Source organism: Corvus brachyrhynchos, unplaced genomic scaffold, assembly GCF_000691975.1.
Source record: "Corvus brachyrhynchos isolate BGI_N302 unplaced genomic scaffold, ASM69197v1 scaffold32, whole genome shotgun sequence".
Lineage (NCBI taxonomy): Eukaryota > Metazoa > Chordata > Aves > Passeriformes > Corvidae > Corvus > Corvus brachyrhynchos.
The window spans coordinates 14522674-14533013 of NW_008237919.1; the positions used below are offsets into that span (position 1 = coordinate 14522674).

General features: G+C 37.9%; 1 protein-coding gene across 9 annotated transcripts in view; it reads left to right on the forward strand.

The window, feature by feature from the left end:
* The window catches only part of NAV3 (neuron navigator 3), a 525470-nt gene that overhangs the window by 256831 nt on the left and 258299 nt on the right, over nt 1–10340 (forward strand). For 8 of the 9 annotated variants that reach the window (XM_017733271.1, XM_017733273.1, XM_017733275.1 and 5 more), the window contains exon 1: nt 9301–9889. The exons of the other annotated variant lie outside the window; for it this stretch is intronic. In XM_017733271.1, coding sequence (XP_017588760.1) covers nt 9647–9889 — 243 coding nt within the window. In that variant the 5' untranslated portion in view covers nt 9301–9646. Of the gene's footprint in view, nt 1–9300; nt 9890–10340 lie in introns of those variants that run through there. 9 annotated transcript variants of the gene reach the window in all.

Genomic DNA, 10340 nt, shown 5'->3' on the forward strand with positions numbered 1-10340 from the left:
TGGAATGAAAAATAAGACTTTCAGAGAGAGTGTAAGAAAAAAATAAAAGAATAGAAAGGAATTATGTATGGAATCTAATTATATCTTTCCTAAATGGAAAGGAAGAGTGTATTAGTATGTCTTGTACTTGGCCTAGTGAAGTAGCCAGAATTATACAGTTTTGTACCAATAGAAAATCTTCCTGGATCTATCAGGAAAGTTACTGTATTGTTGGCTGTGATGCTACATGAATGTGTAATGAAGATATTTTCTGTCTGAAGACTTATCTTTTCGAAAATAGTTTCTGCCTTTGTCACCATTAGAGGTGCACATGCCACCAGAGACATTTTCACTAGTGGCTGTTAACTTAGTTATTGCTGATTTATAGCTAACAGTGTCTGTTTAGCTGAGTGCTCCAGCTAAATAACCAGTTTAGTCTCCCTTCTGATTTTGATAAAACTGGTTTCTTTGTAGCTCATCCTAGGGTTGTTGTAGGTGGAACAAAATTATTTTGGCTTTCTGTTTTATTTTTTAATTTGTGAATGCTGATGTTGCTTTTATGGCTGCCAAATACTTGTTACATATGTCAGTTCTAAAAGCACAACTGATGGATGAAAGCTGGGAGAGGAGTTGTATCATTTGTCTCCCATCTAGCACTTTTCTTGCACTTGAAGGTAAGACCAATATATAACGATAGCTTCCTTTTTTATTTTTGAAAACATGCAAGGTGAGGTAATATTTCTCCCCAGTATGCAGAGAAGCAGGAAGGAAGCATCTAACATCTGCAGGATTTGAAGTTATTTTTGACAGCTGTGTGTGACTGAGGGTTTCTAATATTTTTTGTGAAAGATAAAACAACCCAGGTGAATTGCTCAAAGGGCATTAATGTCTGTCTGACATGTTAAACATGTGTACTCATGTGTACATAAAGATACACATGAAAGATAAAATCATGCATCTATAGACAGAGTAGTGGTGAGTAACTACAGTTTACTGACCAGAAAAGCTGTTATTGTAATGTACTCTTATATTTTTTGTTGGGATGACACAGGGTATATGGTTTATGGGAGATGTTTGGTAATGAAAAACAGCAGTTCATCCTTGACACTTACTGATCAAAAAACGGGAAGGTTTAGTCTAGTGACATACAGAACCCATTTCAGCGGTTGGCCTGGAGCACACTCTGATCACAGCAGAATGGAGAAAAGCACAAGCTTTCAAGGCTCACTGTAGGAAATGTTCACATATGGCCAACAGGAGACAGAGGCAGATGGTTGAGATTTTTTAGTATGTACATGGCCAATTTTTATTTGAAAGAAAAGAGCACCCACTTACAGCTCAACTATATGTGGTCAAGGTTTTCCATTCATTGACACAAGGCCTGTCTGCTTAATATTTCACAGGTAGAGATGAGTGATCATCTCTGCCAGAGCTCCAAGCTGGCCAAGCACAAGACAAGAGCAGGAAAATCACAGTGAGTGTAGTGATATGCCCTGGTGATGAAACACTGTTGAAAAATGTGGATTCTGTATAGTGTTATCATAACTCATCAATAAGAGCAGACAAATGGCACAAAGAACATGGTTAAAAAGAGCATGGTTCCTTATCACAACAAAACAAAGTTCCTAGAGTGACTTCAAGATACAATATCTGTACTTCATGTGACAACTTGAGATCGAAAATGAAAGTACTGGTCACAGAAAAGATCCAACACTCAGGATGGTGCCTCTGACCATTAGCAAGAGATGATGTGCAAGGGAAGTGTGCAGCAATGGGGCCTATAGAATCATACAATTATTTAGGTTTGAAAAGACCCTTAAGATCATACAGTCAAGCTGCAAACCTAACACTGACATGGGGTGTAATACATCACCAGTACATTCACCCAGCATCAGAGCACTGTAAATGCCAGATTTTCTGATGGGAATTGTGGCAGGGAAGGTGATATAATGGTGATCTTTTAATGCTTCTCCAAAAACTACAATGATTGTTCATACTTTATGTTGAGGTGTTAAGTTTGCCATAGGAAGTCTTGCCTTTAAAATGTGTGTTAGTATTTCCTGAATTAGTGCAAATCACAGGAAATGTAGGACAAATATTAAATATTCATGTGGTTAAAGAAGATGAAAATAATATGGGCATTGTAGGAAGGGTTACTTTATAACAAAATTAGCTATGATGACTATCTGCAAAGGCCAACAGGAAACCAAAAACATGGCTGGGATCATTCTGCTGTACTGATAAGCAGTGAGAAATAACAGGCAATATTATACAATAATTACAACTTGGATCAAGGTCCGGGGTAGCAGATGGGTAGAGGTGGTATAGCTAGCACAGTAGGTATTATAAACTGTGGGGGGTGCAAGTTGGCATTGAATGATTACAGCCTCAAAGCAAGAAGGAAGCAGACAGTAGATTGTGAGTCAGAAGTGCTCCTCCAGCTGCAGTGCAGCTTGCACTTGTTTAAGGTCAAATATCAAAGCTAATCCTTTAAAATACATCAATCTTTGTTTTCATTAAGTATTCTCTAAGTATTAATATAATCTTTTTTTTTTTTAAACACCTATTGCTAACCTCCTAACAATTCACTCCTAACAATTTTCATGATTGTTAAAAAAATTGTTTTCTTCATTGCTGTCTTTATACACTTTTGGCAGAGCAAGTTTTCTTCATATCGCCTAAATTCTCTGTGCAGTAATTTCCACTGACTGCAGGGGTATCTACTGGTGATAGCAAAGCTGATTGACTTCAAAGTCTCTTACTGTCGTTACTGCACTTGGCCAAGAGTCTGCTCATGACTGTAGCAGATGTTTCTAAGCTATTTTTTTAGAGTAACTTTTTTTTTTTAATAGACCAGTGGGAACCTTATGTAGAAGTTTTTCACTGCAATGCTGAAGTGAATGCCAACATAACCATGATTTTGAAACCCTCTATCAGATCCACAGTGCTCGTAAGAGGAAAGTTTCCTGCAGCTGAAAGCTTAGGTTTGCCACTCTGCCAGCCACCTGATGGCAGATAATCAGCAGATTCCTTCCTGGTTAGTGTCTTTTTATGGATTATTTTTTATAGTTTGTTAGAAAATTTCATAGTAAGTAAAGTGAATTTCTCTAAAGAAATTTTGGATGAAAGTTCTGAAAAGTTCACACTTAGTATCAAGAGTCAGAACAGCTTTGATTAACTACAAATATTGCCGATTTCCTTCTCATCTAATTAGAACTTATAAATGGCATCATAAAATATTCCATCAAAATTTTAGGGTGTATGTGCATTGGGAGAATTTTTTTCTGGGGGAATCTATATTGAAAGCAGTAGTGATTGAAGAGAATTTATGAGGACCATTTTTGGAGTGGAATATAAGAGATTTTAAATTTTAGTCAAAATTTCAAATGGAACAAAACTTCTTCCATCAATAACATTATTAAAAACAGGCTAGGAATTCTGTTCCTTACTACTTCCACTGAAAATAATGTTATCACCTAAGAGCTTAATCATGCATTCTGTAAATGTCTGGTTTTGTCGTGTCTACCTCAGACATTCCTCCAGCAGTTCTACAAAGAAGTTCTTAATTACCCTGATAAGTGGGAGAAATGCTCTTTGACAATGCAGCACTGAAGTAATGTATCTGTCATGTGATCTAAGACAGAAAAATGTAGGACAAGCCATAGAAATCATAGTTTACTATGGCCCACCAAAAGTGATACAAAGCCAGAAATCCCTTCAGAGAAAGAAAGACAAACTGGGAGGAGAGCAGAAATGGAAAAAGGTGAAGATACCTGCTAGTGTCCAGAAGGATACTGGAGAAGCCAGTGTGCCTGCTATGACTGTGTCCTGGAGAAAGTTTGTAACAGAGAAACCAAGGAGACAAGGAAAAAAGGACAGAAAAGCTGGCACTTTGATCCTTAGGATGACTGTTGTCTTTCTGACCACTTTATGCTGATTGAAATAACGGTGGGCATTTCCTTGTTAGCTGCAGTTAACCACAGCTTTAAGAGTCTTCAGCATTTGTTGTTTGGTTCATTTGCTTAGAAATGAACAAATAGATTATCCTTTTTTTTTTTTTCCCCCCCTCTTCCGCCTCCCAAAGAGAAAAGCTGATCCTTTCATTAAACTTTAACAGCTGGCTGCATGGTCTAGCCAGTAGATCAGTATGTAAATACTTACAGAGTATGTTCAGTTGCCATCAGTTCTTTCTTATCCTTAAAAAATTTTAGTTTATGTTTTCCAATCCTATAGTATTTATCCTTGATTCCTTTAAGCCAAATACTTCATGATTAAATACAGTGCACAACAAAGAAAAATAATTGTGATTTTTAACCCACACAGATTTATAATTCAAAAAAATCACTACTTAAGAAAGAAAATACTGAGGCCTCATATAGACCTGGGAAGGTCATTTAGGTTCATGGTTCCACTTGACTATATTTTAATATACCTTACATACTTCACAAGGTGGTATGGTACTAAATTACACATAAAGATTTCAAACCATCTGCTGGAAGATGCTGCAAATGTACAGCATGAATAAAAATTATAGAAGAACTGGTCACTTTATCAGTTAATGCAATCAAACCCTTAAACTCCTGTCTGAGTTTTGAAAGGCCAAATTGTTCAGACAATAAAACGATACCCCTATTTAAAAGTTGTCTTCTTTGAAAAACTTCCCCAAACATTCAGCCAAAGCAGAAGGATTTCCTTTAGGAAGCCGGATGCACCTTTTTCTGAGACTGTAACTTGGCTCTGGATTATATATCTTTTGGAATACAAAACTGTTAAGAAAAACAACAGCATCTTACTCAGTAGCATTACATACTTGCAGATAGGATTAAATACTTGTTAAATTTTTTACCTTGAGACTAATGGATTCACCTGATTTTTGTAATAACAAAAATAATGTCCATAGATTTTTGATGTGAACATGAGTCAGAGCTGAAGGATTTGTCTCATCAGTATCTGACAGGTTGAACATATTTTGTTACACCAAACAGACACATGATATACTTTTTATTTGCATTATTAAAGTTTAAACCCATCTTATCTGGAGTAAATAAATAAATCTTATTGGTTCAGGTACCTTCAGTATTTTAGAATCATTGTTTACTTTTTCAAGAGTTGTCCATCCCCAGCTGGGGAAAACTTTCTGCTCAACCTGAAATCAGTGAACACAAAATTATGTGATTGTATCGGCACATTCAAGTTCAGAAGTTGGCCTGGCTCATGTAAATTCTATACACAGCTGCTACACCAGTGGGATGAAGTGGGGAAACAGCTCAGAACAGAGCTCTGCAGTCTCTGGACCCCTGACATTTCCTGTTTGACCCTGGACACATGCAACAGCTTCCTTGTTGAAGATCATAGAGAAGAAGGAGCAAACAAATATCTTGGCTCCATTTTTGAGGCAGGTGTCCCCTCTCTTGATATTTCCTGTGCTCTGGGAGAAACTGCCAGCTGTCTGTTCAGTTCATGCGAACAGTTTGTCTGAGGGCTGGGAGTGCAGAAGGGGAGCAACCTTCATGGGACTTGTACTGGTATCCGACTCAGTAAAGGAAAGGAAATATATTCTGGGGTGTTGTGCTGTGAACAGTTATTTCTGTTCAGTCCTAAGAACAAAAATTCACCATAACATTATGATTGACTGATACCTTCTTTCATGAAGTGGTTTAGACTTCAGGTGTGTTTGCTCCTGCTATTTGAAATAAATATTACAGCTTTTTTTTGGGATGTGGGGACTATTATACTGAATCCATACATGCTGTTTTACTTTGACATACAGATTATTAATATAATCCATAATTTCTGTAAAAATGTTGATTGTGTGACACTTTCAGAGTCATGATTTACAGCCAGATTGTCACTATTTTATCAGCTAAAGCAATGGCCCTACCTTCAACATATCACTGGAACTGCCTCTACTGTTGACAAAACTACTAAAGATTGTGTTTTGACCTTTGCTTTGGTTTCCAATTTTTTGGTTTCTCTTTACACTTTTATCTTCTTATCTAGCATCCCACTTGAAAAGTTACCCTCTATTTTTTTCCGCACTTCAGTTGTCTTCTAGCTCCTCATAACTCTCTAACCTTTCCTGCACAACTTCATCATTTCCTTTGTGTCAGGACTTCAGTCATGATCTGTGTTCGTCCTCCTGCATCCAGAATCCAGATGATGTGCCCTACCTGTCTGGGTGGTGGATGTCTACTCTAATAAATGTCTAAGAGGATAAATTAGAAACCTACAGTTCTTTGAGCAATGCTTAGCCTGACCTGTTTCTCTGCAGTCTCTTTCTAGATATATCAGTTTCAGGTAACCAAGTGAATATGTGTCCCTTACTTCTATCAGCCATATCTTTTTACTCACTGCTTTCTCTATCCTGACTGTAATACTTTTGTCCCTCATTCCAGACAGTCTGGTGTTGTGTTTGATTTCATGTAACTCCAGGTTATTACCACAGTTTACACCTTCTCCACCCCTATTTTCTCACAGATATGCCTTTTTTTCTGTTTGGACATGATTCACACATATCTAAATCATCCTTGTTTTGACTTTGGGTTCTCCCTGGATGCCCTGCTTGACAGTCACTTAGCTTCCCACTCCAGAGACACTGAGGAAAATCCCACCAAACTTACATGGTCAGCTTGATGCCTGACAATGTGCCCTTCTCTGCAGATTCCAACTTTGCCCTTTCCCCACAATTCCTTCCCTTACAGAATCTTCAGACACCTTCTGCCCCCAGGGTCATCCCACCAGCACCTGCATCTGGTGACAGTTTGTGTATGTTGTCCACAGATGCTTTATCCTGTACTTTCCTGTTTGTGTGGAAAACAATACTGAAGCTTAGTTGTTAAATATTCTTTCCCCCAGGATAGCCTTCATAAAACCCACATTCATCATGAGGTACACAAGAGCCTTTCAAGCAAAAATTGTAGCTAAGTGATTTCTAAGAATAGCAGATGTTTGTTTATTTATTTTTTGCTTAGAATTAGAGAAAACAAGAAAAGGAAGACTAGGCTTGTAGCCACATTCTTACTTATGGAGTATAATTGTTTTCCTCCATTATCTTCTATGATTCCTGTAAAGAATCTTCCATACTCTTCTTTGCATCTTCAATAGACCAGAAGCACTTTTGTGATTTATCATTGTACAAATTCTAGCTCGATGATGTTCTGACCTGGTACTAGTTTTAAAGTCAACATATAATGAAGAATTATTTTGAAAGAGTAGCACTAACACCAGCCTCACATCATTGTTTCCAAATCCAGTTGGTTATGTATTACAGATGACTCTTTCCTAATAAGTTTGCTTACTTATTACTTTCAGGGTTTCTGTGCTGGGAAAATGGGTTGCAAAAGAGACTGTGGGTATCATGACCTCATCATTCATATTCAAAAGAAGATCAACAAGATTACCATAGTGCATTACTTTGTAAAATTATAACCCCGAGAAGTAATAAGATTCAATTACATTTTTTTGGCAGAGTTATTTTCAAGAAAGTATCTGTCTCATGGCTGTAGTTTATTCTTTGTCTTGCTCATTGGATAACAGTTCTCATGAGGATTTTTCATCTTCTCAAACCTTGCAAGAGATAAATCCTTCTTTTCCTGTGGTCTACTTCAGTCTTTGCATATGTGCATTTTCTGAAGCGTTAACTGTTAACAGTTGTGCCTAAGAACTCTAAATTCCTTACACAGCCTCAGTGCTTTATAATGCTGGAGAACAAATGCAGACCGCACAAGGAGCTTTATTCCCCTTTACTCTGCAGAAGACCTGAAATATCACACTGAACAAGAATATTCCAATCATTGGAGAAAACTGATGGATCCTGTGGGCTGAATTTGTCTAAAATGCAGAGCAGCTACCTCTGTCCATTCTTGCACAAAACCCATTGCAGCTGCTATTAATGGTGGCAAAACCAAATGGCAGATAAGCAGAGGATGCTGAAATGTGTTTGCTGATTCCCTGTATTCTCACTTCAAAACTCAGGAGATTACTAAAACAGGTCAAATTCATTCCTACAAACCACAAACAAGAATGGGATAGTTTGTAAGTCAATACAGAGAGCTGGATTTACCTACTGCGTCAGTGCGATCTTTGTAAATGAGTGATAGAGAACAATACTGCAGGTATCACAGGTCTATTCTGCAAAATAATTTAAAGGGATGATTTAAGATCTTTTTAGTCAGCTTCTCATTTACACTGTTTTCTTTTCAATGCTTTTTTTAAACTTTTGCCTTCCTTGTTTTGAGAATGTAAAAGTCCAGAAGGCTCTTCTGGACTTCTCTTCTCTTGTGCTTGTATCTATAGTGGTAATAGTACATACTATTCAAGGAAGGCATAGTTAATACCATGTCGTATATTGGGACAGAATAAGTCAAGTCACCTTATGGTTTTTTTTGGAAGACATAACAAAAAACCCCATGTCTCTAATGTTGGGTGATAAAATCCCATAGGAGTTGAATGGTGTGATATTTCTGCACAGGTTTTTTCCTCATGTCAATTTAAAAGGGATTCCCCTGCTGCAGGATCTCAAAGGAATTTACAGTTGTTCTTTTAAGTAAGTGTTTATGCTGCTCAACAATTTGGACTGTCCATCGTGACTCATTTTGGAGCCTGCTCTGCCTGCCTGACTTGTATTTCTATGTGCAAGGATTTGAGGTTGCCAGCAAGAATATTTCTGTGAGCAACAAGCTCACAGAAGTCATGTGTTGGACATGGACTTCATGGAGCTTTCAATGTTTTTAGAAAGGGAAGTGTTAACACTGAATAGATGACGTTAACACCACCACCAAGAAAGAAAAAAAAAAAAAAAGCTCTGAAAAGCTGTATTGACTAAATCTTCTAACAATGCTCGTGATTCTCCTATATCCTGCTCTGTGTTTTTGTATGGATTTTTCATAGCATAGACAGACGTTACCCACAGTGTGATTCAGTGTCTGTTTCTAGCTACGCTCTTGCATGATTTTAACCTGATTTCACGGGAGGAACAGAGAATGAAACACCGTAGCTCATGGTTGTCAGCAGTGAAAAATAGCCAGAAATCAGACAAACAGCTTCATTGCTGAGATTATTTCCGGGATGAAAACTCGTCCAACAGCTGTTTGCTTTGGCCACTTCTCTGGTCCTGTTTTTTTTTTTTTTTAAATCAGAAAAAAAAGAGGTGGTTTTTTTTTTTTAAGATGTGGGCTGGTTATTTATGTAGTCAGGAAGAGGTCTCTGCTTCCAGTGTTGTGGTCTCGGAGCTGTTTTGACAGTTGGAGTACAGGGAGGTTTCCTCTCTTCTCTCTCTCCTTTTCTCCCATCCTTCATTCACTTAATGCACAGACCTGGAATGCTGTAGGAAGAAGAGAAAGCAAATTTATGAGTTCTTTAATCCCGGACAGGCAGCTCTGTGGCAGTTACCTTCAAGAAAAGTTCACGCCCCAAAGGAGCGTTTAGTCTTACAGAGCCACTGACTCACAGAGCAGTGCGTGTGAGTGGCTGCGAGGGAGAAGGGCAGAGATGAAGGAAAAGTTTTGCTTCCTTGTGAAACTCGTAATATTATTGCTTTAAGACTTTTTGAAAAGATGACTGCTACTTTTGTTTAAAGCATTTGTTCTGAAATTGCTGAAGCTGGAGTCTACCAGACTGAGGTCAGGAGCATTTTCTTTGGCAGAAAGAAGATACTTTTATAGAAGCCATGCCTGTACTTGGGGTTGCCTCCAAGCTGAGACAGCCAGCTGTAGGGTCAAAGCCTGTCCACACTGCCCTCCCGATACCCAACCTTGGTTCTCCCAGCTCACAGAAGTACTCACCAAAATCTTTGGAGCTTACTGGGGCAGAGAGCTCCATGCTTTCTTGTCAGCTTACGTTAAAGTCAACCTGTGATTTTGGAGAGAGGAAAACGCTTCAAGGAAAAACCCAGGAGATCGAAGATAGCAAGGTTAGTTGTAAACTTTACCTGTGGAACTCAGTTCTCAAAAAATGTTGATTTGCTTTGAAAAACTCTTTGATACAAACTTTCTGCATGCAGAATTTGGGGGTAAATGAGTAAAGAGACTTTTGCTGTCATCACTGAACTCCCATAGCAGCATTGGAAATTTGTTTTGCTCAGTGTTGCTGTTTGAATAAATATTCTGGTTTTAAATGTTAGTGTTATTCACTTCACAGATGAATTTTGATAAGGATCAGTAGAATCGTTAGGAGAGAAAAATCATTCTGGCACCCAGTAAACAGAGAATTTAAAAAAAATCTTGGCAGCTTTATGTTATATTATGAAATTTAAAAAGAGATCTCACGCCCACACCTATTCCCACAGGGAGGCTCTTTTAAAATAAAAACATGCAATTGATTTTCTTTTCAATTTTCAAATGATCTGACTGTTCTTGCTGCAG